Genomic DNA, 27,500 nt, shown 5'->3' with positions numbered 1-27,500 from the left:
ACGCGATATTATTATCTCGGTAGATACTGTACTACGTGCTCTGCAGCAGGTCAAAACCTCATACAACCCTGGACCCGATGGTATTCCTACGGCAATCCTTGCCAAATGCCGCGAATTTTTAGCAGAGCCTCTGTCTCAAATCTACCAACTCTCTTTTGCACAAAGTACTGTACCCACGGCCTGGAAATCCTCTGTGATGTTTCCGGTGTACAAAAAAGGAGATAAAAACTCTGCTGAGAACTACCGCGGTATAACCACCTTGCCTTCTTGTGCCAAGGTGTTTGAGATCGTCATACAAAACTCGCTAATGTATCACTGTCGTTCTTATATTTCTACACGCCAGCATGGTTTCTTTCCTCGACGCAGTGTTACCACAAACCTGGTGGAATTCGTTTCCAACTGCCACGCAGCCTTTACTTCCGGAGCTCAGATGGATGCAGTATACACTGATCTTAAGGCTGCGTTTGATCGTGTGAACCATCGCTTGCTGTTGGCTAAGCTCGCCCGGATCGGTCTCTCTACTCCGCTGGTGAATTGGTTCAGGTCCTATATCTCTGAACGTAGCTACTACGTACAAATCGATGGTGTCTCCTCTAAGGTTTTCGAGAGTTCATCTGGCGTCCCTCAGGGCAGCAACTTGGGACCACTGCTGTTCTCGCTTTTTATTAACGACGTCACACTGGCCATTACGGAAGCAGATTGTCTGCTTTATGCGGATGATGTTAGGCTGTTTCGTATCGTACGGAATACTTCCGACTCTCTTTCACTGCAAAGATCGATTGATGTTTTCTCTGACTGGTGTATCAACAACGACCTGCTAATTTCTGTTGATAAGTGTACGTCAATGTCTTTCTTTAGAATAGCTAGTCCGATAAGGTATATCTATAGCATATCAGGGACACAACTACCGCGGTGCAATACGGTCAGGGATTTAGGAGTCACCCTGGATCGCAAACTAGATTTCCGACAACATTACTGTGATATTTTAGACAAAGCTAACAAAATGCTAGGATTTATTCGTCGACATTCGAGAGAACTTAATGACCCACACTGCCTGTTAACTCTGTATAAGTCCTATGTTCGTTCCATCCTCGAGTTTAGTTCTACAGTTTGGTGTCCGTTCTCTAGTGTTTGGTCCAATAGAATAGAAGCTGTCCAAAAGAGAGTTACTCGTATTGTCCTACACTTCACTCCGTGGCGTAATGTAACCCCTCGTCCATCGTATCATACTCGTTGTTTGTTGTTTGGTCTGGACACACTTGCTAGGAGACGTGATAATGCCCAATGTACGTTTTTGTCCAAACTTATTGTCGGTGAGATAGATTCGCCAGAACTACTGGCTAGAGTCAACATAAATGTCCCTCCTAGAGTGTTCCGTAACTACAGACTATTAAGAACTGACCTTACAAGACGTGCATATAGCGAGAACGACCCAATGACTGCGATGGCCCGTAAATTTAATCAGCGTTACATTTTATTTGACTGGCACCTACCTACTAGATTCTGTTGATCGGTTTTGTCATTGTACACTGCGTTAGTTATTTAAGTTTTAGTTTTAATTCAGTGATAAGGCCGCTTGTTTGGCCAATCACTTAATACAATAAACAATACAATCAGTATCAGATAAAGAGATATTGATGTAACTGTCTGTCAACAGGTATGAACAAAAATAATATCTTTACATAAGAGCAGTGACAAAAAAAGACGCTGTTTCCCTCAACTAATATAATGCTTATATTTGCCTCCGTACAGCAAAAAGCTAATATTTTATTAATTGGCTTTAAATTGAACACTGACTGAAATTTTTACTGTAGCAAAAGCGTCCAAAATTTTAAACAACCTTACTATCGCTCTTTAATCCAAGACGTTGGAAAGCTCCCCTGCCTTTTGCTTAGCGTGAGATTAAGTTTGAAAGTAATGCCAAATGCGTTAGGAGCTTGGGTTTTGCGGCTATGGGTACGTATAATGATGGGTTTTTAATGGCCGTCGGCCACCGTGGCCGTGAAAGCTTTACCCCATACCTTATGACAAAGCAATTTTGTCACCGCTTCAGTAACATCAGTACCAAGGGATCCGTCCAGCAGGAGGTAGCTTCACTTCCCGAATCAGACAATTTTCCGTTCTATTTCCCATCCTGGGATCTTTCACTGATTTTCTAACGCTGATTTTACTATCTTTCCCTGCTGCAAGTCTGTTTATGTTTTACGCTTTGTGCTTTTTGCTGGTTGCATTTCTATTATTTTTTTGCATGATTCCTTCCTTCTTTCTTTAGAGTAAATGTCGGTTAGGGCTTATCCATTCCGCTTTTGCACAGCTATCGTAGGATCGTAGTTTAAAAACTCATCAACAAGCTCACTTCTGAAGTGATGGGTGTAGAAAGGAACGAAAACGAGAACCACATCAGAGAACCACAACGAAACGATGGCGTGAAATCAGTCGAAACTAATGCCATCCATAGCGATCGCAAATGAAAAACCGTGTTTTTCTGTGGCATTGGGAATTACTTTTCTTTCGGCTATCCGTCAAAGATTGCCCATCCGTACCTCTGATGCCTTCGGGGAACTTTGCGGGGACCAAAATAGCGGTATGAAGGGTGGTACTGATTGCCAATGAGCGTAGCTGGTCTGCAAAGATTTAGTTATGGCAGTGTTACCGTGCTGAAATCTTTGCTCGTGTTTTGTATCTGTATAAATGAGTGTGCTCGTGAATAGAAAAATGTGAACAAGAAAAAAAACTAACAACAGTATCCCCATCGGGTGACTACTGGAGGTTTGATCCGCTTCGTTAGTTAGCACCAACTCAACCAACGCTTGGAAAGGCAGGCATCGTAACAACCCAGTTTCCGTAACATAGTTTCGTTAGTTTTGAACGTAGATCCGGTCTCAGATTGGCTTAGGCACTAAGAACATACGCTGAGAAGCAACTTTGTTTCAAAGTAGAGAGAAACATGGGATGAAGCGACTAGGTTTCCGTTTCCGGGCTTAAAAGGTACTGTTATCCTTTGGTGACATTGGCAAGTATGCTGAATTGAGGTTTGTGGAAAGATGTGTGCCGTTTCCTTCCTATTTCAATCGAAAATGGTTGTCTTTGCGCTCGGCTCGACACCTTCACAGAAAACCCTTCGGTAATGAGAATTAATGCTTGCGCGCGTGTTGTTTATTGGCAACGAGTGAATCGTAGCTAAAGATGTCACTGATTTTTACTTCTGGCTTACCTTGGGAAAGCCTCATTCATTATCCGCAAATAGCTTTAAGCTGGTGGAATATATTACTTTTCGAATAATCAACAACTAGCAAGATTACCACTCAAATATAATTTAGCGTTTGGTGGTTGCTGGACATAATTTCGTTAATACTAAAAAGACAGTTATTAATAATAACGGGTTTTAAATAATAATAATACCGGATACAGTTTTATGCAATATTTCCTGTCTTTTATTCCTCTTTTTACATCTTTCTACTTACGCTGATTAATAATGTTGAAAGGTTGTTGGAATCATCCTATGCAATTGAAAATAATGAAATCATGAATCACCTTTTGTAGATTTGATTATTTATAATGAAAGAAACTGTCTCGGTGCTCGGAACATTGTTTTAAGTAAAAAGCTTTGTATTAAATCTCTTATTCAGTTTTCATAATTAATCTACAAATTAGATTTCATAATAATCTGCACTTATTAGATTTCATCTATGAGTGCAGTTTATTAAATTATGCATGATTTGACCCTTACTTCAGAACTTCCTTAAACCAATCAATGTACATCGCAATGCGGTGTACAATGCGCAGAGAGGTTGAATTGCAACGTCCATGGCTATAGATGTTCACCAGATACTCAGTAAAGAGATTGGTGTCCTCATTTTGTCTGAAAATAATTGGACTTCCCGTTGGGTAACAGTGTTCCCCTGTTCCGTAAACGCCCGGAACCATACACGTAATCCGCGGATCCGAGAATGTTCTGGCAAAGCGTACATTACAATCCCTCACGTACATTGGATGTATGGGGTCGAAACCATCTGCGGAAAGACACAATTGGTTGTAAGTTTCAATTCGTCAATATAGATAAATGAAGGTTTTTTCTTCATCGTCTTACTTCCACCTCGAAATATTGCCGACTCGACCGGAGAATGAGTTTTATTTTGCCATAAACATCCCGGGAACATGTACACTGTAGGCTGCACTGGCAAAGTAAGCTTTAATAGGGCAATATTATTCTCAAACGTACTTTGATTGAACTCCGGATGAATTTCCACTGTGCTGATAGGTATGATCGCTATATTCGTGGTCTGCGGTCCAGATCGGATATTTCCCAGGCGCACAACGGTCGGTTCGAATTCTTTCGAAACCAAACAGGACGCAGACGTTACGACAGCACGAGTACTGATGAGATATGCAATGCACTGGAACCGTATTTCCGATCCCTCTTCCCATCCTACCTCAGCCTACAAGGAGAATAGAATCAGGATTTTATGAGTTCGTCACACTAACTAAGTAGACAATACTTACAAAATGAGGCAACCTTAATCTCAATGGTTGAAAACCCTCCCATTGTTGCTGGCGCTGCTTGCGTAGCTGTGCGTACCTCTGACCGCACTCGTTAAATTCTCTCTCAATCTCACTCGGATTACTTGTTACATCTGTACGAGGGCAACATACCACGGACCCACCGGAGCATATAATTATAGAATCGCCGTTTGACATTCGCTGCCGTATACTGGGACATCTATCATGGGCTACACAAACACCCTGCACGCCTCCACTGTAGCTACAACGATCGTTCAAACGAAGGTCGGGATCGATGAAGATCACCTCGTCCTTCGATCCTGCAGTGGAGGATTTTCTGTTGTTAGCAATTTCCGGTAGCAATACAGACTCAATCCACGGCCTGTGTGCATTAAACCGTACAGCTACTGCTGGCTCTCCGAAGCCACAATCACGACCGAAAAGATTCATTCCGTAAGCGTAATTGAAGTACTTCGAATAGCGCCACATTTCTCTCTCGATAGGACCACCAAGGTGCTGGTCACATGTGGCTGGTACTAAAAATGGCTTATTTTGGAAGCAAATGTGTTCATGTTGTAGCCCGTTTTTGAGTAACGTTCGGTACTGTTCGGCCAGCAGGCATTCGTTGTTGGAGTGCAGTGTTGCCCGTGGTGAAATTCCAATGATGGTAGGATCTTAAATGAGAGCAATCGTTGGCTTGATACAATAGTGGATCACAATTTATACGACATGTATCGTATGGTTGAAACATACTTAGGGTCGTAACTCGTTCGTCTCGATTATAGCCTACCAAATCAGCACGACCTTTACCGATGACCTCAAACTGCGGATCGGGAATGATGTCATTGTACCATACACATGCGGGAATAATTGATACTGGAAACGGTAGCTTCAAAATAGCAATATTGTTGTAGTAAGGTCCTGTCGCAGGGTTGTACTTTGGATGAACGATGGTTTCCGATACGTTGATGAAATTGCCATTGCTTAGCCGCACTCTGGACGGTGTTGAACTAAGAGAGATGTGTTATTTAGCGTACTTAATTACTAGCCGGTTACACACACACACACACACACACACACACACACACACACACACACACACACACACACACACACACACACACACACACACACACACACACACACACACACACACACACACACACACACACACACACACACACACACACACACACACACACACACACACACACACACACACACACACACACACACACACACACACACACACACACACACACACACACACACACACACACACACACACACACACACACACACACACACACACACACACACACACACACACACACACACACACACACACACACAAACACACACACAAACACACACACACAAACACACACACACAAACACACACACACACACACACACACACACACACATCCTACATACCCCATATGTGATGCACAATCTGCTAATGTTGCAATGGCATCTCGCTCTATGAGGACACCGGAGCAGTTGCGCCGAGAGGGAACAATCGAATTTTCCCAAAAAATGTCGACCCGCTGTAGGCTATCGCCTCCTACTAAATGAGCTTTGTCTGAATCGTAGGTTTCAAAGTTATTGCTTCTCGAGACCACCACATCGTCCTCATACTCGCGCACATGTACATAGCGTAAGGCGCAGGTCCATGGTTGAAATTTGTGCACCGTTGCTAGCTCTCCTTCCTTCTGGAGCGTCTCAATGATCCACTCGACAAAGCTGGATACCCGAGCATATACGCCCGGATTTGCTTGTCCACACGGTTTACCAAACGATGTAACACCCACCAGGAAGGGCGTCATTTTGGCGTTGTGCAATAGTTTCACGTGCAGCGGTCCACCGGAGTCACCCTGTGAGAAAAGCAATACGTTAGTCAGTGCTATGCCATTCAAAAAACGCATATATTTAGCTTCTTACCGGGCATGTATCCATTTTCTCATCGCCCGCACAAAGGTGATGTGCGTGCAGCCCGTTTCTTAAGCCACGCTCGGAGGAGGTGTAGAACTTTGAGCACTGCGTATTGTTCATCGGTGTAAGATCGACCTTGAGCAAAATGTTTGTTTTATCCTCACCTAAACGACATGGTCATTAGAGTTTATTGCACGTTTGGTTACCTGGCTGGATTATCCCTAGCGCTTTGAGACATTCACTCACCAAAACCTGTTCTACCCCAACCAGCGGCATATAGCTTCGGAAAGCGCACTTCATCATCTAACCAGAGACAGGCAGGGGCCACCGTTTCGTGTACCCTTGTTCGAAAAGAAAAAAAATATTGGGATGATGTTTTTAGCAAAAAACCCACCAGCAGTACAGTTATTATATGTTGGGCTGTTTTGTAACCGGGTTTGATTTCTCACGTGATATTTTTTTCCAGCTGCATTAGTGCCACATCGTAATACTTCGCACTAAACCGATGCTGTTGGTGGCGTATGACTTTCACAATGCGCAACTGCTGTGGAAACTCATCGTCATCATCGCTGTAGATGTTGAGGTCTCCCATTCGTGCTACATCTGGTGGTACATCTCTATGTGAGACGTACAAATAAACAGGAAGCACAAATCCAATAGAATTACGAACAGACTCTTGCTATTTAAAATTGATTGATTCCATACTCATCGTTTGCCGCACAGTGTGCTGCAGTAAGAATGAAGTTCTCCCATATCAGTGATCCACCGCAGCCCCAGTTCACTTTACCGTCAGCTCCCGTCCAGCCGATCGCGGCGATATGAGCGAACTCGCGTAACAGTGCAGGATTTCCGTATGCCGGTGCCACTAACCCCTCGAACCCGTCTTTCCAGTTTCTTGTGTGACAATCTGGCTCAAAAATAAACAAAATGACTGGTACTGTATGCAACATTTGTGCATTTAGAAATTCAGAAGCTGCTCACCGTTTAGAGATATTCTATCATTCGCTAACATCATATCCATCTCATCTTCAGGTAATCGAGGTCTGATCGGGTACAATTTGCAAGTACCTGTGAAATAAATTTAATCCATGCATAAAACATGCGAATAGTTTTGATTCACATACTTACAATACGGTAAAACTGCAACAATTAGCACTACCAGCAGAGCCCAATCACACGCCATTATCACTGATCTGTTGTTGATCGTACACTAAAGCATACTGCGAGTCTGTGGTACTGCTAAAGTGCATCGGTTTATTAGCGCCTCTCTTTCCCGCCACAACTGATTCGTGCTCACTCTTACCGGCAGTAAACCGGTTTATGAACAGCTTTATAGCACTGCTGCTACAGAAGCAACTGTTAATCTGTCTGTTAGATCACGCGATTGAAAGATCGCCAAGTTCTACTGGTAGCGTAGAGTGGGAGGTTTCACTAATGAAAACATGTGTATTGTATTGCCACAATAATTCTCTTATTTTATGGGTATGATTATTTTAAAGATGAAGCAAGGTCATACTAAATATTTCAGTCATTTTCACATATACAATGACTATTTTTTTATTGTGCGATAGTTTGCTTAAGATTAAGAGAATCACCTAAAAACTGCTAGTTTTATTAGAAGCATAAATGCTCTCATTAGACTGATTCAGTGTAAAGGTTATCTATTATCCATGGAACATATTCCGAAATACGGCTATTAATCAGCGGCTCGTCAGCTTCATAGTTGCCACCGCGGCTGTATACCCCGATCAAATACTCAACCGGAGCGTTTTTGGTTCCTTTTCCGCGCCAAACGATAAGACCTGCTGTGTTTGTTGATTGCGAGGTCGTAGAATGCATACAAAATTCCCCACCGTGCAATGACGTTTTTACGTACCGCTTGCAATCAGAATCGTAGACGGGATGCACCGATGATTGCCGTAGTTGTGATTGAACTGCAAAGGAAATATAAATGTGTTCAAATACTTCTTTACAAGTTCACCATTAACCAACCAAAGGTCTGTAGTGTTGCCACCAACGGTGTGTGTGTTTTGTTTCTCCACAAACAACCGGGGAAGATCGCTGCGGTGGGTTTTATGGGATCGCTTAGTTTTATTAGAGCAAGATTATTTGCTCCTGTAGCAGACTCATACTGTGGATGGCGAATAATAGTTGCAATTGGTGCTCGAATAGGAAAATCTTCATATTGACTCCGGATGGTACCAAATAACAACATATTGGGTTTGCGGTTTACAATCTCGGTGCACGCAGCGCTCGTAATTACAGTTCCAGTGGTTATGAGATAACCCAAACATAGTGTATATTGAGCACCAGTCTTTTCATTCATCCAAACTACCTCCGCCTGAAAAAAAAATATCGTTTATATTTTTTATCTAACGTACAAAATTAATGATAAATACTATATGTGGCGTCGGTTGAGGCTGCTCCGCACTACTAAGAAAATTTCGCCGACGGAATGACTCGAAACGATTTTCACAATCTTCTAACTGTTGATCTTCATCGTTAAGCAGCTGTTCATCATCCAAGACGTCCTTAGGTAGGCAGCATATGATCGTCCCATTCCCACAGAATATCATGGCTTCATTTTGTTCTAAGCGTTGCCGAACTCGTCTACAACGTTCAGTGGGAACACAAAGTCCAACCGACTCATCGTAAAAATCACAGCGATCAAACAATTCCAGATCGGAGTTGATGAATTGAACAGCATCTAGAGAGTGAGAATTTTGGCTTGGCAATTTGGCGGGTAAAAGCACCGACTCTAGCCAGTTCATATGAGCATGCAGTCGAATAGCTACTGCAGGTTCGCCGTAACCACAATCTCTTCCAAAAAGGCTAATTCCGTACACATGCTTGTAATGGTGTTGAAGGCGAAAAACTGAACGTTGAAGCGGTCCACCACTGGTAAGGTTACACACTTCAGGCACCAGAAATGGGTCATTACCAAAGCACAGGTGCTGATGTGCAAGTCCTTCGACCAGATTTTTTTTATATTGATCTGCAAGTAAACAGTTTGTATTGTCGTATGCGTAAACTCGGGGAGTTAGCGACGCATAGCTGGGATCTGCAAAACGATACAAAGCAATGTGTTTCAAATTAATTTTACTATTTAAAAGGAGCTTGTTTACGTACCATATATGGTGTTTCCTTTGTACTGATATATAATCAAGTCAACTCTCCCAACAGTTGCTACTTCGATCAACGGATCTGGTAGATTTGGAGCATTCCAAATGCAAGCCGGTAGAGTGTTAAATGATCGATCGATCTTTAAGATCGCTATATTGTTGTAGTAGGAACCGTTAATATAGTTTGGATGCAAGTGTATCTCGATCACATTGTACAACTTTTCATCTAGAACTGGAGTGTCCCGTACCCAAATGTCGGTTCTTTCAGCATGTAATACATGCGATGGTTGCAATCTGAAATGAAAAAAAGTATTAAAGTTTGTAAAGAAAGTTATGAAAAATCTCAATCAACATCACCCTGCATGCGAGGTACAATCACCCAACGTAACTACTATGTTGTGATCAATAATGGAGCCCATACAATTGTTTTTCTGGGGTGTAAGTGTATCAGGCCATTTAAGCTGCACTTTTTCCCCTACATAATCGCGCGAAATATACTCTCGCTGTATATCGAATGATTCGAACACACCGGACTGGTTAGTTACGACGTTCGAAATATCCAACTGTCGTATTGCAACGTGACGTAAAGCACAGTCGGCAGGATCAAAGTCACTGTTCCTCAGTCCTGTCAGTCCGTTTTTCTGCAGTGTTTCCACAATCCATGAGCGAAACGGTGCTATCCGGGTGTACACTCCTGGGTGAGATTGTCCACAAGGTCGCCCAAATGAGGTTAGGCCTACCAGGAAAGGCGTTACTTTGTAATTATGCTGTAGCCGTATATGAAGAGGACCTCCAGAATCACCCTGCAAATAGATTGAATGTGATTGAGAGATCCGGAATATATTATTGGATGCACTGTTTACCAAACATGTGTCCATCTTAGCATCTCCAGCACAAATATGATGCTGATCAAGCCCTCTTTGCAAGCCTCGAACGGTAGTGGATGTGTAATGTTCGGTGCAATTCTCATTGCTCATCGGTTTCAAAGTAATTTTTAAAAGAATGGGTGTTGGAGATTCACCTGTTGCAAATTAATGTTATTGTTACGGATTCCGTTTAGTAGATTCTATCACATACTTACCAAATCCTGTCTGTCCCCATCCGGCTGATTCTAGTTCCTTAAACCGGACTTCTTTGTCTAGCCATAGACAAGCGGGTGCAACTGTCTCGTGCACACTAAAAATAACACTTCTTAATATGTGTAATGTTGACCTCACTTAACTAACAATCCTTACGAGACATTGTTGTCTAACTTCATCAGCGCTATGTCATAATATCTGGCACTAAAACTGTACTTGGGATGACGAATGATGCTCACGATCGTTAACTGTTGTGCGTACCTATCATCTTCATCGCTGTATATGTTCAGATCTCCGAAGCGAACTACATCTGGGGAAACATTACTGAGGAAAAATGAATTATATTTAATCATATTTACAATTTACGGATCTTCAGTTCTATGCCAAAAAGCTCAACTCAAACTCAACTCATCATTCGCTGTGCAATGAGCGGCGGTGATAATGAAGTTGTTCCATATCAATGAGCCACCACAACCCCATATAATCTTGCCGTCCGGTTGAGTCCAACCGATGGCTCCAATGTGTGCAAACTCCGTTAAAAAGGCCGGCTTAGCAAACGCCGGTCCTACTATACCAGTGTTTCCATGCCTGTAGTGACGTAAGTGACAGTCTATGGAAAAATATGCATAATTGTAGTTGTTAATTGTTAATAGTTGTTAAATTGTACAATAACTGCATTTGCAAATAGTACCATCGATTGTAGCTCGCTCATTCGGCATAAAAGAATTCTCCGGTAGATCTTCATCCAAACCCGACAGTACTGGATAGAGATCCGCAACAGTAGCTGTAAAGATAGTGTACATGACACATGATACACACTGTTTTACGTAATGAAAACCTCAATTATAAGTCTTACCTCTCACCAAACTAACAAGCAGTATTAAATACACGCAGCCCATTATTACTCGTCAGTTACAGCCAAGCGCCGAGATGAGACTAACATCCATCGTCTAGATTTTAATCACTGTGTATTCAAACTGAAAACTCTCTTGCTCTCTCGCACGGTGAGAGAACAGTTTCATACTGAATGTATTGCAAATCAATATGAACCGATTGCATCAGTACAAGTGCATGCGTCAATTGTTATTTCGTGCGCATTATGCAGCCGTTAGAATCAACTATAATCGATATCATTCATGCACTCACGAGTTTGGAAATGGATTTAAAAAAATCCAAATTTTAGATAAATATATTTTCTGTTAGTACAGCCAAGCAACAATCCCTAAACCGATTGTGGTCGAGACCAAAATCATTAAATTAAATTTTCACGTATTGTTTATAAATGCATTTTCTTTGACTTTGACATGACTGTACTGCGGGATTACCCTTTGTCTAATTAAAACCCCCAAATTAATTTTAACGTAAGTAATAGTAATAATTTTCACTTTACTTCCTTGAATTCGTTAGTCCTGTAGATCAGTCGATTATTGACCTTTATTATTATTTCTTGAAGTGTCTAGGGAATGACGCAAACAAGGCTTATTGCTTGACAACGACACAGAATGACTTGACAAACCTATTCCTTTACTCACTGGTCGATGCCAACGACCGAAACCATGCTTGTCGGCATTGTTCAATGAGTGACAAATTCCTGCTTCCGTCGCTGTCAAACTTACCTCCCGCATCGCTCTTCAGTGTGGAGCCAAAGATTGAAGCGGATACGCGACGTCTCATCATCATTGTCATCATCATCGTTGCTTTCAACATCGTTCGTGTGAACGGGATGTAAAAGGCACATCAGCTTATTAATGGTCTTTACATATTACGGCTCCTCTGTCGTTCGTGGCTCGAGCCTCCAACCCGTCCTTCCGAAGGAGTCAATAACTGCTTCGAAACTCTATCGCCATCGAAGAAAGGTAGAAGATAAGAAAGCTCAGCCCTGAACAGGTGAGGACTCACGTGACTGATGAAAATATGACACGCGCAAACCTGAAGCATGGATGAAGAACATTGCAAACAATTCTGAAGGAGCCCTCTGAGGCCTTAGGAACAGGAAAAGAAAAAACAAAATGATTTATGAAGTTGTACATCTAACAAAGCACTGTGTGGAGCGAAAACCTCCCACTCGCCTACCATTGCTTCAGGTGTGTGTTGAAGAGAGGAGAGCGTTTGTAATATGCTTTCTCCATCGCCAAGGAGAATATCGGCTTAAACACGTTCCTTCATCACGCCGGATGCTGCGTGCTTTGATAGTGCTGATAGGTCCTTGCCTTTGTGGCCTCATTTTTTAAGGAGCTTTTGACTGTTATTTTTTATCTTTGTTCCGCACGTTGGCAGTTTATTTGTTCCTGCGTTTCAACATGCTGATGAGCTACCCTTGCTGCGGGGTGATTTTTACACAACATTCACTTTTGCTTCCGTAGCATTGCGCTCACAGTTGTTAGGCTTTCCTCGAATCCATAATCCATATATTTGTGTCTGTTTTTTTGTTGATGTGAATGAGCAGCACCATGTTCGCTGAATTTCAGCATCGTTGCAATCCATTCATTTCACCCAACCATTCCGAGCGGCTGACCATGGTGAGTATTGAATTCCCTTTTTCAGCGTTCCGGTGGAAAGCAAATGAATGATGATGAATACAGTAGTTCTGTTGAAGTTTGATACGTTTGGGGATAAGTATTGGCGGGGTGAGAGGCTTTTCTGCTTGAGATGAAGCGTTATCAAAGATATGGAGAAAGAAAAACTGTATAGGATTTTATGAGTCATCTATCATGTATCTATATCAAACGTATATTTCGTTAAATTAAATAATACGTTCTTTAAATAGTATGAACTTAAATAAATTGTATCAAAATACACTTTTATTAGAAACATAAACATAAAATAATTGTTCTAAACCATTGAAGCGATTGTTAAAAAAGAATACAAAAAAATCAATTATACATTTTTTATCAATATATTTGAAACAAACTTTTTAAAAGTATTAGTTATACAATTTTCAATTCGTCAAAAAATCGTTATGATTCACTCTTTTAATGCTAAAATGCGTCAAGCGTAACGCGATGCTTCGAAAATATCGTGATGTTTGTGAATAAACCGATTAAAAATGCTTCAATAAACCAGTTCGTTTTGCAAGTACCTGTGGCAAACAACTCGTCCAGTGACTCAATCAAACCAATGCCAGAACGATTGAACCGTTGCAGATACCGTTTGCCTAAGGTAAAGTGAAAAATAAAATCGAAAAACATCCAAATCTCCAATCAGCGGGAAACCAATGCCCTAACAACCATCCATCCTTCCGTCTGTCACAGAGCAAAGGATTCGATAAGAGGGTTTTCTTTGCTCGGTGTTGATCGGGATATGCCATAGAGCAACACATTTTTTACGTCTCTTCCATTCATAACACTGTCAGACAGTGAGGCAACAAAAACCGACGTCAAAACAAACAAACAAACAAACATTTGCATCAAGGAGTACCACTAGCTGTGTATAATCCTGATAGTAAACATGCTTTTTTTTTGCGTCGATTAGTCCTTGAAATTTTGCAGTTCACTTTTTGCTTACATTTTCTTATCACGATTTTTCCTTTTGATGTAGGGCTACACAATTCATCAAACGTTGGATCGTGTTGAAGGCAGGTTTAGAAATAGGAAATATGACAAAAACCTGTCAACCGATATCGGACTATACAAAAAACAATGCAACAAACCAAGGAAATCTCAGTTGCTGCGGTTGAAGTTTTGCTAGTGAATATTGGAATGGAGTTCCTGTTGTGAAGGGCCATCGCTAGGATTTTTAATTTGACTGGTTGGTCACGTTTATGAAGGGCTGGAAAGCAACCCTTTTCTGATTGAGTTTGCAAAGAAGATATCTCTCGATTTATTCTGTTTAGTTGCATGTTGATGGTAAAATATTTAAAAGATATTGGCTAATTGTTGTACATACCATGACTACAAAAATAAAATTCTATAAAGCAAAATAAAAAACAATAAGCTCATTTAGATACTGTGATCTTGTTATTGCATTGCTTTTTTAAATAAATAATTGAAATGCTGTATCGTTCTTTTTTATTTTACTTCTTCGAAAACAAGCATATGTTTACAAATATGAATCTTTAAACAAATGCTCCAAGCTGCAGGTTATTTATCTTTCCCGTTAACGATGAGACAATTTTATTTACCTTATTTGCGAAAGAAACAAACAAAAAGAAACTACCCAAAGTGGACCAATTTAATTTGTTACTAAAGTTCTCGTGTCTTTTCTCGACCCTTTCTTTTCCCCACTCGCCCCCTTATGGATTGTCATGTTTGAGCGCCATTCATTGGTTCAACTCCTGCATCAAGCAAGAGCGCCGAAGGCATTCTTTCTTCCAGGAAGCATTTGCTACACAGCCCATCGTACGATTTTTCGCTATGCTTCAAAATGTTTATGCCTTTTCATTTCCAACGCATTGTATTGTGTGTTTTTGTTTAACATCGTCCGATCGAAAATTGCTTTCTTGCTGCATGAGAAAGGGAGGCCAAACTTTTTCTTTCCATAATTCTTCTCCAAAGTCCCATTCAGATTGGAGGTCCTTATTTGAAGCACCATAGTTTGGTTGGGCTGGGAATGGGTTTTGGGAAAGCTAGCCCAGGAAGCTGTGAACCCCCCGCAGGGTTGCGCCCATTTCCATCAACATCATTATCAGTATCATCATGATCGATTCGATTCAATGGTTTTTTACTCCTTCCCGCTCTCCTACTTTTTTTCTTCTAAGAATATAAACGATTTTGCTTGCGTTTATTTCGAAAATTACTCCTTTCCCATGACCTGGCGCAGAGCGTAAGGAACTTTGTGCCTTTCCCAAAAGTGGAAGTTTTCCCGATTAAATTGTACGCCTTTCCTGCTGGAGGCTTTTCCTCGACCGCCTGGTTGAATTTATGCTCCTGAGAAAGCCCACCTACTCCACCCCACCCCACATCGGATACTACCGCCTAGCCTACGATGCCGTTGGAGCTGAAATAACCTGCGGTGGTTTGTAAATGGGTTGCACGGCTCTATCAGTTTTGCGAAATTTTCCTTGCGCCCAACGGGTCGTCAGCAAAGTTGGTCGGCCAGGGAGTGACGATTTCCGGCCAATGGAGAGAACAAACAAGGCGGGTGTTGTTGATCACTACCAAAATACAAAAAAAAACTGTCGATATGATTTTGTCAAGCGGAAGATAATTAATTCCACCGGATCATGATTGAAGATAAATATCCGGTCTCGGGCTTGGTCGAGTTGACAGGACTGGATAAATGAACCTTTGGAAAGTGGAAAGTGACCGATCGAAAGTGGTTTACTGAACGGAAGCACACGCTGTGAGCGAGTATTTTGAGGCTCTGAAACTGACGAGATACAGAACCCAGCAGCAAGGGTAGGTAAGGTAAGAAGATGAAGATTTTCACAGATTAGGCAAATTTATTGGAATAAATTACAAACGGTAGCAAAAATGTATCACTAGCCCTGCAGCGTTAAACTGCTCACTTAGCAACATTTAATGTGTTCTGCTTGATAAGTTTTTAAACAATTGAATTGTTTAAAAGACAATGGGATGGGGTTAATTTTGTTTATGATTAATACCATGCTTGCAAGGGAACGATCTATTCAGAGTCACGACACATTTTATTGTCTACTACCTGCTTTCAAAATTTTAATGTAACGAACGTTATTTTATGGTCATTTCTAAACACTGAAAATGTTTAATTAAATAATTATATGTTAAACAATTAAAATTTGAAGAAAATAGTAGTTTTCAAATAACGTTAATAAGTTACGTTAGGAAATCATATTGGGTAATTTAACCGTTATTGTAAAAAATAAAGATTTTAAAACGCTGTTGTTGAGTTGTCTTTATTAAAAAGTACAAATCATCCATAAAAATCAGTAGCTTCATAATTAAAAAAATACTAATGTATGTCCCTTCTCTTTCTCTTCGCTCTCGTGATTCTCTGTCAATTGAGAAACGAGATATGCTATATACATACAATGATCCTCTTCTATCCTGCTTCGGGTGATTTAAGTATTTTTACTTTCTGTTTGATTTTTACACCTCTTTTTTTTTCGTTTTATTTACCGTCTAATTTCTTATATCGTGTAATTTATCTTCTTGGATTCCTTTTTCTCTCTACTTCTTTTTTATAAGTTTACTCTAGTGCATTTGAGCTTTATCTGTTATCTTTTTATCTGTTCTTTTTTTAACTCAGAAGTTGGTTTAGTTTTGTTTACGTTAAGAAGAAATTTGAAATATTCGATATTTAGCCTTCATGGCCGATATTGAATTAACATGAATGAATGAAATATATGAAATGAAATAATGATACAAATTCGTACCACATGATAACATACCAGTAGTTCTTAATGCTTATGAGCCTTTACGAATTTAGGTAAGCAAGTATGGAAAATGGTCACTTGGGTTCTTAGTTAAATAAACTGTGTCTCGTTTTAAGTGTTTTATTGATTATTTGTTATTTTTTAAGTTACATTTAATTGTTTCCCATGGTGATAATTTTTAAGTACAACAATATTAGCTTAATTATTTGGATTTTTACCAATATAATCTACCATATCCCCGCTTAATCATATAATTTGCACTTTACAGCGTTTAATAGATGTTTTGATTTATTGATCTATGCTTGACTACCCTTAATGAAACCAGAAACATTTTCATATAATTATTTGCAAGTATTATGATTACGATGGATAGTATATCCATTTTTTTACAATGTCTTGGTCAGTCTTGTCAATGATCCATTATTATTATTTGCAAGTATTATGATTACGATGGATATTATATCCATTTTTTTACAATGTCTTGGTCAGTCTTGTCAATTCTATAAATTGTGTTGAAATTACTTCCTACCTTTAGCCATTTTATTTGGCTGAGTTGCAAAATCATACAAAAAAAACACTTAAGAATAAACATAAAATTCGTTTCGAGAAATTTTAAACATGAAGACACATGAGAATGTTGAAGAGTGAGTTTGATAGTTTAGTTGTGACTTCGATGTTTGCAGATTCTTCTTCTTCTATTTGCCGTAACGTCCTACGCGGCCATGCCGGCCTATACAGGCTTTCGAGACTTAATTCATTACCACGCAGCCGGATAGTCAATCCTTGCTACGGGAGGACGGTCCATTATAGGCTTGAACCCATGACGGGCATGTTATTGAATCGTTCGAGTTGACGACTGTACCACGGGACCGCCCCGTGCATATTTGCAGATTATTAATATGAAATTATATTCGATTACACTAAAGATCACAATATTCAAGATACTGTTATAACGTTAATCTTGAGTCGAAAACGTTATACGTTAACGTTATCGAAATAAAATACTAAAATTTAAAAAAAATGCAATTGATATGAATTGTTATGAAAATTTAAAATAAAAACATATCTTCATGCAATTCAATCACTGAAGAATTCGAATAAAAGAGGCATTAAAAGTAGAAAAGAGTTAAAACACATTCTTCTAAATTAACTTTATTTTTTATATTATTATTCAACAGTAGCCCGGCAAAATTGCCTAAAAAAAGATGAAATGTTTTGTTAACTGAAGTTTGTTTTCAACTTGTTAAACAAATAAGAGTTTTGAACTGAAAATTAAGCATACAAATTTGAATTTTCTTTAAAAAATAATGAGTAAAATGTAACATTAATCAAAACCAAGTTGATTTATTCCATTTCAACCAAAATCACCTCAACCAGAATGGATAATCATAAGGTGTGTGTAACGTCTCAGGAAAAAGTGTTAACATTTCACATAATATATAACATTTGCTTTTGTTATAAACATGAAAAATCTGCTACCAAAAGCTTTCTCGACCCGCTGTCTATGAAAGCACCCCACATAACCAAATCGTTGGCTCATATTCCTTAACGGCATAGTGATTAAGAGCACTTAGTATGTTTAGTGTGGTAAGGGTTAAAAATTGAAAGCTTATTCAGCTTCATTTGATGTTCTATATTTTAAAAAGAGTGAAGTGCTGCCACTATCATTGCCACACTATTTTCTACACCACCCATCAGCCGTGCACACGCGCTTGACTTAATGAGTATGATTCTGATCTGCTGATTTTGTTGTATTCTTCAGTTTTTAACTAGCACTTATGGTTTCAACAGCAAAAAAAGGTTGCTTATTCTCTTTTTGTGTGTTTAAAACACTTCGAAGACCGTTGTTAGGAGCTGATGGAACCGGCTGAACTAATTATGCAAAACTTGGCCGTAACTCTAGCCACCAGCTATCGAGGTTTGGGTGAGATCTTTTCGCCTCAAGGGTATTACCACAGCGCCTTTGGTCCAGCTGGTACACATTTTCCTACAAACTTTTTCGCTGACATTCGAGGCACTTTTCTTTGTTTGGGAAAGTATCGCCAAAGAATGTGTGTCTCGGGAGGGGATGAAAAACTTTAAATCAACCGTAAAACTATGAAATGTACATTTTGCCAAAGATGTGGTGGTTGGGGGTGAATGGGGTTTCCCTAAATAGAGGAACAAACAAGTTTAGGCTTTCTGATGGAGGGGATGGAGTATTTATTTTATGTTTACATAGTTTTTAATAAAGGCTTCATTTATTTTATGAGTGGATGGGACTGAGCGATTCGTAAAAAATAATTCAACGTTTATAAAGTACTATACAGCAAAAATCATCCTCTACATTTCAGTTGACTGTAAAATATGCTTAGCGAGTTGAAAAATTTATCAACGTACGAGTGGTATTTTATCGTTTCAATTTGTCTGTTCTTATCAGTCTTGCACATACCAATTGCAAATTTCAATCAATAAATATCCGGCCTTAGGTTCCTGGCGCACTTCACATTTTATTTGAAATAAGGCTTTGGTATTTTCTTGGTAACCGTATCCATATAATAGAAAGATTATGATTTATTTCTGTTCATGCAAAGTGCGACCTTTCTCACATACTAGACAGACGCACAGTCTTTTGCAGAATTGTTTCTGTTGATTTAACACGTCTGTATCGAAATCAAACGAAGATTAATCGATCAGCGTTCCCAAGCAGCCCGACCAGACAAACCAGGTTTGGTTCGCCCTTGTCTTGCTTGAGCTCCTGCTCCCCGCACTCACCAAATCGATCTGATTCGCTGTTCACTTGCGAGCTTTCGAGCACTATGTAACTTGAGCAAAACGATCCCTCTTTCGGAAAACGGTAGTGGTCCGGGCTCGTGTGTTTACTTTTGGTTGGAACACTGAACAAACTTCCAGTGGCATGCGTATTTGTCCGAGGGAATAAAGGTACGAGCCGAGAACACGATGCGTGGAAAACAGGTCAAGTTCGCCATCCCGTTCTGCCAGCACCAATCAGCCGGTGGCAATAAATTTTCATTGGTCCTGTAAAATTTGATAGCAGAAAATTTATGGTCACCTCATTTCTTGTGAGCGCATCCCGACCCACCTCTCCAAAATGGACCTGCAAATATTTACTCCTCCTGATTGGCCACCGGAGGGAAATCGACGTGGGAAAAGAAAGAACTGGAAAGAGCACAAATTCGTTTTGTGTTGCGGCGAATATTCCCACGAAAAGCGGGCGGGCAATTGTTATGAACGGCTTTCCTTTACATCGCAACGACGATGATTAAGCCTGGTGTTGGATTATTTATCATATGGAATTATGTTTCATATTTTAATGACCGGTCTGTTCTGTGCGCACGCACCCTTGCTCGTAATGGATGCTTTTATTAATGGACGTGTCACTTTAATACAAAATTTGCACGCATCGATTCGAAATGAACTTTAAAGAGGCAAGAAAATGTGATGTAAGAAATAGGTAAACGAGCGGTTTAATGTAATTTTTCAATGAAAAAAGAATTTAGTCCAAACTTTGCTTCCCCTCGTGATGACGCTCGCGGTAAGATTATAGCGTAAATCGCCGTCAGTCATGCCCTCGCTACCTACCTGTCATTTTGATGTCTTTAGAGGGATAGTCCTCCCAACCCTCATTAATACTGAAATTCCTGTTGCTCTAATTGAAGCTAGAATATCAAAAGGTCGGAAGGTTTTATTTTCATCCCGTCTCAAAAGATCGACAAAAACAGACAAGGATGTTTCTGTTTTTATGATGAAATCTTGTATATTCCTCATCCCTTTGTTCCATAAGCAAGATCCTTACTCTCACCTGCCAGTACCGTCTTGACATGCCCAAAATTTAATTTATAACATTCCACCAGGCGATCGATTTGCTGTGCAGAATTGGAAGAGCTCGCTGGATGCATTGACCTGCGTTGAAAAACACAGCACCGGACTAAAGGCACAAAGGTTGCGGTGTAAGTTGGTGCCCAGGCAACGCAGAGGTTGAAATAAATTCCACATGAAACAAACTATTTCCTGTCGAGCGTTCGAGAGCATTCGATCCAACGACAAGGCCCAGGTGGTTTCCATGTCCACTACAAGGAAAAATATACCAGTCCAGTTACGGGAAGTAAATGCAAAAACTGAGTGAGAAATTTATACAACACAGCACAGCAAAACCTGTGTCCCGTGTGTTGTTTGAGTGTGCTGCTCGCATAAATAAACTTTTTGAAGTGGCATCGGGAGCGGGCCCACTCGACCCATCGGGTTTTGAAACGGTACTAGGCTAAAGGATAATTTATTGGTTCATCCTTCTGTGGTTCAAGGCAGCTAGATGGACAAGGATGCAGATCGGCGGGAGGCCGAGGCCAGATATTCGATGATGCTCCGAGATGGAAGGACTAACGAAGCTTAGCTTCTTTGTCCTCCCATGCTGGATGCATAAGGTTTATATGTGTTTGTATGTGAACCGGCGCTTGTTTGCATCAAACCGCATCTCGATAGCCATTAGGGAGACCGAAATGTTTATCGACCATGTTATGTGTGAAATTGTTCAATTTTGCAAAATGCAATAAAAGCTACGATGTAATCGGTAGCAGTACCACAGCACCGCAAGGCACCCGTCCCGGAACAGGATGTGTACAGCAAACCGGTTCGGTCCGGTGCAAACGATGCCATGTAAAATTGCGTGTAAGCAAAGTCAATAACGTTGTACCTCTCGTAGGTGAAAAGTGAAGCTCGTTGCATTCGATGCATTGCCTGCATTTATAATAATGGTTTTATGCATAACCTTCTCTTTAATCTCTTTTAAAGGTAAGAGCATCTAAAAGGGAAAGGGTATCTTTAACTGGATTTAGGAGTTAGCTCATCAAGGCCCGATGAACCTTCTGTACATATTTCTGATGTAAAAAGTCTTTACATGTCGATATGCTTGAGCAACAGCCAATTCTCTTGTATAACCTAGTTATTTATAGTGCAGTTCATAAATGTGTGAAATAATTTCTCTTGCAAGGTTCAACCGTACCTTGTATAAAACGGCATTGATCTTATAAAGAAATATGAATACTATACTATGGATACGTAAAGAATGTTCATATACGTTATGGTTACATCCTAGTTCTTTCATCGTGCATAATAATGTTTTCATGTACATTGGAGTATTTTACTTTCCTCAAGCCTGACTACAACTCCAGATTGAACTTGGTATCACTTTCAAAGGGATTTATTTCACAGTTCCTCGTTTATGATCGTTTTCCACGTTTATGATCGTTTTTTTTTTCTTTGTATTCAAGGAAGCTATGTTAATGCTAAATTAGTGGTTGTCACATACAAGCTTCCTCGATAAAAATGGTTAAGCCTTACATGTACAAACATCTCCCGGAATATACCTGAAAATAAATAAATGATTATATTTTGCTAATTTATTTTCAAACAGTTATGCATCGAACATAAAAAAAAAAACAATTTTGTTTTCATTGCCTAAACTAATTTTAGGTCTTCCAACTATATTAGAAAGCTTTAATTTTTAAATAAATTATGTAGTTTTTTTTTTATAATATTTGCCTTCTTTGCTTCTATTAAAATCCAGCCTGAAACGGCAGCAATGCATTAATTAAGAGATTTGATTTGGTTTTAGACATTCATTTTGCGACGATTTCATTAAAAATGCGTGTGCTCATTCAATACCTCTTTATCAAAAGTGTCCCAACTTGAAATATTCTTCTAAAGTCATGTGTCGAAAATTCCTTTACAAAAATTAAATTATATTCATAGGATTGGTTGAAATCCCTGGGTTTATTTCTCGTAAAAACAATATTACCTGACAAATTAGTTTACAAAAGACAAATTATACACTATTCCTCCTTCAGGCTATCCTTCATTTCTAGTTTATCTGTCCTTTCTTAGTTCACCGTAAATGTTATGTATTCCACCCTTTCGAGGAAAAAAGACAAGCTGTATCATCTGTTGTATCTACAATGGAACAAAACTCTTTTTGTAGTTTTCGGAATTGTTTTTTTCAGCTTTCGAAGAAAGGATGAACAATTTTCTCTACACCGACCAACTCTAACGTCGTTTCATGTACACAGATTTCATTGCCTTTTCTTGTGCTTGAAATTCTGCACACTGCACCGGTTGACATTGACCAGTAGAGAGATGTACCTTCTGCTGCAGCATCAGTGTTGCAAGCTGCAGCATCAGTGTTCTGTAACATCTTCAGTTTGCCATATCGTAACCGGACGTTTCTTTCGAGGTTTTATGTGTTTTTTTTTAGTAGGAACGGAAATTGAAACGTACAGACTCTACATCTTGGGTGGCAAAGAGCAGAAGCCTGCAGCGTATATCTACATAACGAAATCTAATGTTTAAAGGAGAGCCGGTAGGGTATTAGGCGTGCTGTTTGCATCTGTCGTAGCACTGTTCGTACGTGTTTTTTTTTTTCTTGCAATTTATTCTTCTCGATCTTTTTCTACTCATCCAGTCTTTTTTACTTTGAAGGATTTCTACACGGCATATTTTTCAATTTTGTTCTCATTCTTGCGTTCAACCAGGTACATAATTCAATATTATCTTCATGTTACAATCGTGAACAAATATGCAAAAGAAAATAAATCCTCCCCATGTACCGGGGCGGCTATAAATGAGTCAAGCTGATAATAGCGTGTAAACATTTGCAGATGACAATGTTATGCAATGAATGCAGTGCATCGTGAATCAAATATCATTACAGTTGAATAAATCAACCCGTAATACTAAATAAGACAGCTATTCTGAAACATAGAGTGTTTTGCAACATAAATCAGATCGAAAGCACACATAAGGAAAAATAATAAAAAAAACTTTTTATTTGCACTATACCCACCGCTCTGTGGGCAAAGCTTTCATTTCTAGGCCACAATAAAAGGTCTACTCGTTAGTCATACCAACAGACACGACATGCTTCCCAATCGATAGTTCATTCAACATTCCCACGGTACAGCAAAAACGAAGCTTCAGCGACCTACAAACAACCATGTACGGAGCAAAGGATGTAGACAGGTTCAAAATTGAACTTACGGAAACAGTTCCATTAAAAATGAAACGAATCGCAAGATGAACCAAAGGGTCACTGTCGGCTTCCAGCACGTGTGTCATTTGTTGCATCTCCACCTTTCCCCCGCCACAAGCACTCTTAGTTTTTCCTTTGTCCATTATCCAGAACGAACCCTTTGAGTTTTTTTTGTGCTGTACCATTTTGGCGTGTGTATGCGTGACCGTATTTTCTGCACCCGAATGGACACGACTGAACTGAAGCTGAATCGTGCAGGAAGCAGCGTCGTCATATCCGGAGAAAAAAGGCAAAGGTCTACTGAATAATGCAAACTAGCGAAAGTTTCACACAGCTGCCACTAGTCCGGGAGGGACCATATTTGAACGGTAGACTAGAAACGAACGGATAGTTCAATCAAATAGGTCGATTTATATTAATGAAGTTTAGTTAGGGAGAGAATCTTTACACTACAAATTGCAAACATAATAATGTTTAACTGGCAAATCAGTGCACCGAGGGTGAGTTCTATGAGTTCTAAATTTAGGTTTTGTATTTTTTCAATTCATCATTGAAGTTTCATTAAAAATAATCTAGTATAACACACTCTCCGTAAAAATGTTTCTCAAAATTGATTACTACTAAAATGATTGTGAAGAAATATAATCTTGTTTCCGTAGCTTATCACTTAGCAGCTAACGATCATATCAGACTACTGATGGTAGTTGTGTCAGTTTTTACAAGACCGAATATGCCATCTGAACCGCCTCTACCCTGATGCTCTGGTAAACATTCGCTTTTTGGAAACGAAAAAGAATATTTTTACAAAGACCATTAATTTCTTCAAATTCCTACGAGCATCGCAAACAAAAAATAATGGCACATTGTTCACATCGCCCAGATTTTCCGTGCGTTTTCCGCGCAAAAAAAGAAAACAAACACCACAGTACGCTACCGAGTACGACGGTGTATTAAATTACAATAAATATTCCATTTTTCTTTCACCCCCCGCTTCATCCACCACAAACACGGAATCGCATCGTTTTTGTCCCGTAATGAAATTGAAAAATGTCCCCGTGTCCCGCACATCGATCCCAGAGCTCAACAGTTTGTCGGTTTTCAATTGTGGATGTGCAATGATTTTCCCATCCGCTGAATGCTGACAATGAAAAAACCATTCAAGCGTCCTCCCAGCGAAACCATTCCCGACGGTGGCGATGTGCTCAGTTGCCAGGGGCAGCATCTCAGCACCATCGTAGGAAGCTGGAGCTTAGCTGGAGGATGCTGTCCCGGGGATATTTTTTATGATTATTTTACTTAAAAATTCCAATTTTGACGAGTGCTTGAAATAAAAGAGGGCGAGAGTCAAGCAGTAGCAAAAAAACCCTCACTCACACACACACACACACACACACACACACACACACACACACACACACACACACACACACACACACACAAATAAGATTTTCCAGCTCCATTTCATCCATCACGGCATGTCTTGAAGTGCAAAAGCTTTTCAAACGTGTCAAGCATACGATTGCTTACCGGAAGAGGGATACTTGCATAGATAAAAAGGCGATCGTTTTAGGGCACTTTTTTGCAAATAACGGAACATCACATCAGCAGGAAAACAAGGGAAAGAAATAGCTTAAAATGGTGTCACATCTCACTCCGAAAAGCTCCCCCAACTTACGCAAAATGACTCGTGAAGATCGTTTTCATTCCATTCAAATTTATTACAACAGTGAAATCTAAAGCAAAATTGCTAACCGCAACGACACAATGACTTTATTCTATAATAGATGAATAAGTTCCTTTCCTTTCTTTTTCTCTCTTCCGGCGTCACTGGGGTGATGTCTTTTTTACATCATTTGCATTTTGTTCTATCTGCACCAAAGTATTTGGTATGGTTCTGATTCGATCAATTTTATTTTTCTTGTTTCATTCGCAGAATTTCTACCCGCGCTAAGAAGCTGCCCAGCCAGGAAATTCCTTCCACCATGTCAACCGCAACGTAAAAAAGCATCACACCATAGCGAACCGCACACTTCCGGTGGTAAATGTAGGTTTTCCCGTGTCGGAATTTCAAGCTGAAAAAGTGATTTAGATAAATGTGATTTGCAATTTGCTGCAGGCAACTACTACTACTACTGGCTTGTCCCCACTTCGAGAAGCTCAGAATCCGGAATTGTGACGCATGGTCGAGCTCTTGCCGCAACCAACAACAACAACAAAAACCACCAAGAAAAGCGCTTTTCCTTGTGGATTTTTTTAAAGAACGGCGACGGAAGAGTGATAGAAAAATTGAAAACAAAACCCTTCCCACCTTCCTCTGCCGACCGAACAAATAATCGCACAAAACGACCAAAACAAGCTTCCCTTATGAAAGAGCTTTCGTCATGGGTTACTAGATGTAGTCGTTTAAAACGCGATTGTTTGCGATAAATGGAATGATCATATTTTTATTTCCCTTTTCTCTTCTTGCAGGTGCGCGCAAGTGTTTGTGAAACTGTGAAGCAAAAACGAAAACCACTGCTGACGATGAAAAGTGGCATTTGAAAGTAGTGGAAATGAATGGAAAGCCGGAACCGCAAGGAAAATAACATAAATTTGACTAACCAAACCAGCTCGAACTAGCGCACACAGATCTATAAGATCCAAATGTAAGCTGGACGGTGCACAAAAAAGTCTAAAGCAGTGTGCATGTGTGCGTGCATGTGAAGTGTGTTTGTTGCACAAGTCACTAAAACATCGAAAGAAACTACATTTGAAAGGCGCCAGAAAAACGCCTTGGCGGCGAAACCAAAGAAGGAGTAAAACCCAAACGCGGCCAAACGCGGTTCGGGATGAGATTGAAAAATGTGAGAATTTTCCCCAGCTGTGACACTGCTGGAGCCATGGCTGGGAACCGGCCCATGGCGGTCTGTCATCCCGTGCACTCGCTGCCAACCGTGCACCGCAAACGGTAGGGCCATTGCCAAAGGGCGTTCACCTCGACGGAAGGAAAGCACGCGCTGATTCCGGCTGCCTTGGGTTGCCAATGGATTTTCCACAGCGGTTTGGGCCAAGTGGCCAGCTGGTGGTGTAAATAACGCGCAACCACTCTCACACATAGCCTAAAGAAGGAAAAACTTTACCGCGCGTGTGTGTGTATATGTGTACGAATGTATGTATGCGTGTGCATGTATATGATAGTGGTAAAAGAAAAGCGGTGACGTTGGGGTGCCTCACAAAGTGGAAACTCCCTCAAGCGTTGGCAGTGTGAGCGAAAGCGTGTCTGTACGCGTTTGTCTGTGTATGTGTGTGTATGTGAGTGGGAAAAGAGAAGTTTCGTGTTTTCTCAGCAGTGGAAGGTTTTGCATTGAAAATATAAATTGCAACCCAGTGTGCGCTTTATTCCGAGTGCAGTCCGATTGGGAGGGGGGGGGGGGGGGGGAATATATATATCGCAACCGGAAAAAGGTGCAAAAGTAGTGGGATCGGAAAATCGGTTTTCCGAAGTGATTTCTCATTCCTATTCTGTACAGCCAGGTTTTCGACGTGGTAAAACGAACCGTAAGAAAGAAAGG

At 40.2% G+C, this 27,500-nt stretch overlaps 2 protein-coding genes across 2 annotated transcripts; both read right to left on the bottom strand.

Annotated features, from left to right (window-relative positions):
* Nucleotides 1-3,406: 3,406 nt before the first annotated feature.
* Nucleotides 3,407-7,750, bottom strand: LOC120959841 (uncharacterized). Its single transcript, XM_040383519.2, has 11 exons — nt 7,564-7,750; nt 7,417-7,503; nt 7,141-7,342; nt 6,885-7,052; nt 6,682-6,776; nt 6,445-6,599; nt 5,938-6,377; nt 5,254-5,510; nt 4,504-5,174; nt 4,091-4,439; nt 3,407-4,013 (listed from the first exon to the last, which is right to left on the bottom strand). The coding sequence occupies exons 1-11, from the start codon at nt 7,616-7,618 to the stop codon at nt 3,727-3,729; spliced, it is 2,766 nt and encodes a 921-aa protein (XP_040239453.2). The 5' UTR covers nt 7,619-7,750; the 3' UTR covers nt 3,407-3,726.
* Nucleotides 7,751-7,951: 201 nt separating this feature from the next.
* LOC120959840 (uncharacterized) lies at nt 7,952-11,619 on the bottom strand. The gene is made up of 11 exons (XM_049610179.1): nt 11,493-11,619; nt 11,328-11,420; nt 11,045-11,246; nt 10,793-10,960; nt 10,639-10,733; nt 10,421-10,578; nt 9,915-10,360; nt 9,565-9,851; nt 8,835-9,496; nt 8,428-8,776; nt 7,952-8,369 (listed from the first exon to the last, which is right to left on the bottom strand). The coding sequence occupies exons 1-11, from the start codon at nt 11,533-11,535 to the stop codon at nt 8,071-8,073; spliced, it is 2,802 nt and encodes a 933-aa protein (XP_049466136.1). The 5' UTR covers nt 11,536-11,619; the 3' UTR covers nt 7,952-8,070.
* Between the last annotated feature and the right edge of the window lie 15,881 nt (nt 11,620-27,500).

The sequence above is a fragment of the Anopheles coluzzii genome, chromosome 3 (genome assembly GCF_943734685.1).
Source record: "Anopheles coluzzii chromosome 3, AcolN3, whole genome shotgun sequence".
Classification (NCBI taxonomy): domain Eukaryota; kingdom Metazoa; phylum Arthropoda; class Insecta; order Diptera; family Culicidae; genus Anopheles; species Anopheles coluzzii.
The sequence above is the reverse complement of the archived record's forward strand: the minus strand, read 5'-3'. Positions and strand labels throughout refer to the sequence as shown.

What these genes read in the sequence shown, in the direction of transcription:
- LOC120959840 (XM_049610179.1), bottom strand. Translation starts at nt 11,535, where the DNA reads ATGGGCTGCGTGTATTTAATACTGCTTGTTAGTTTGGTGAGAG. An exon ending in GCTTGTTAGTTTGGTGAGAG is followed by an intron (nt 11,421 to 11,492) that starts GTAAGACTTATA and finishes CTATCTTTACAG; the next exon opens with CTACTGTTGCGGATCTCTAT. An exon ending in ATGGGGACAGACAGGATTTG is followed by an intron (nt 10,579 to 10,638) that starts GTAAGTATGTGA and finishes AATTTGCAACAG; the next exon opens with GTGAATCTCCAACACCCATT.
- LOC120959841 (XM_040383519.2), bottom strand. Translation starts at nt 7,618, where the DNA reads ATGGCGTGTGATTGGGCTCTGCTGGTAGTGCTAATTGTTGCAGTTTTA. An exon ending in CAGCTGGAAAAAAATATCAC is followed by an intron (nt 6,777 to 6,884) that starts GTGAGAAATCAA and finishes TTTTCGAACAAG; the next exon opens with GGTACACGAAACGGTGGCCC. An exon ending in GATTAAGGTTGCCTCATTTT is followed by an intron (nt 4,440 to 4,503) that starts GTAAGTATTGTC and finishes TTCTCCTTGTAG; the next exon opens with GCTGAGGTAGGATGGGAAGA.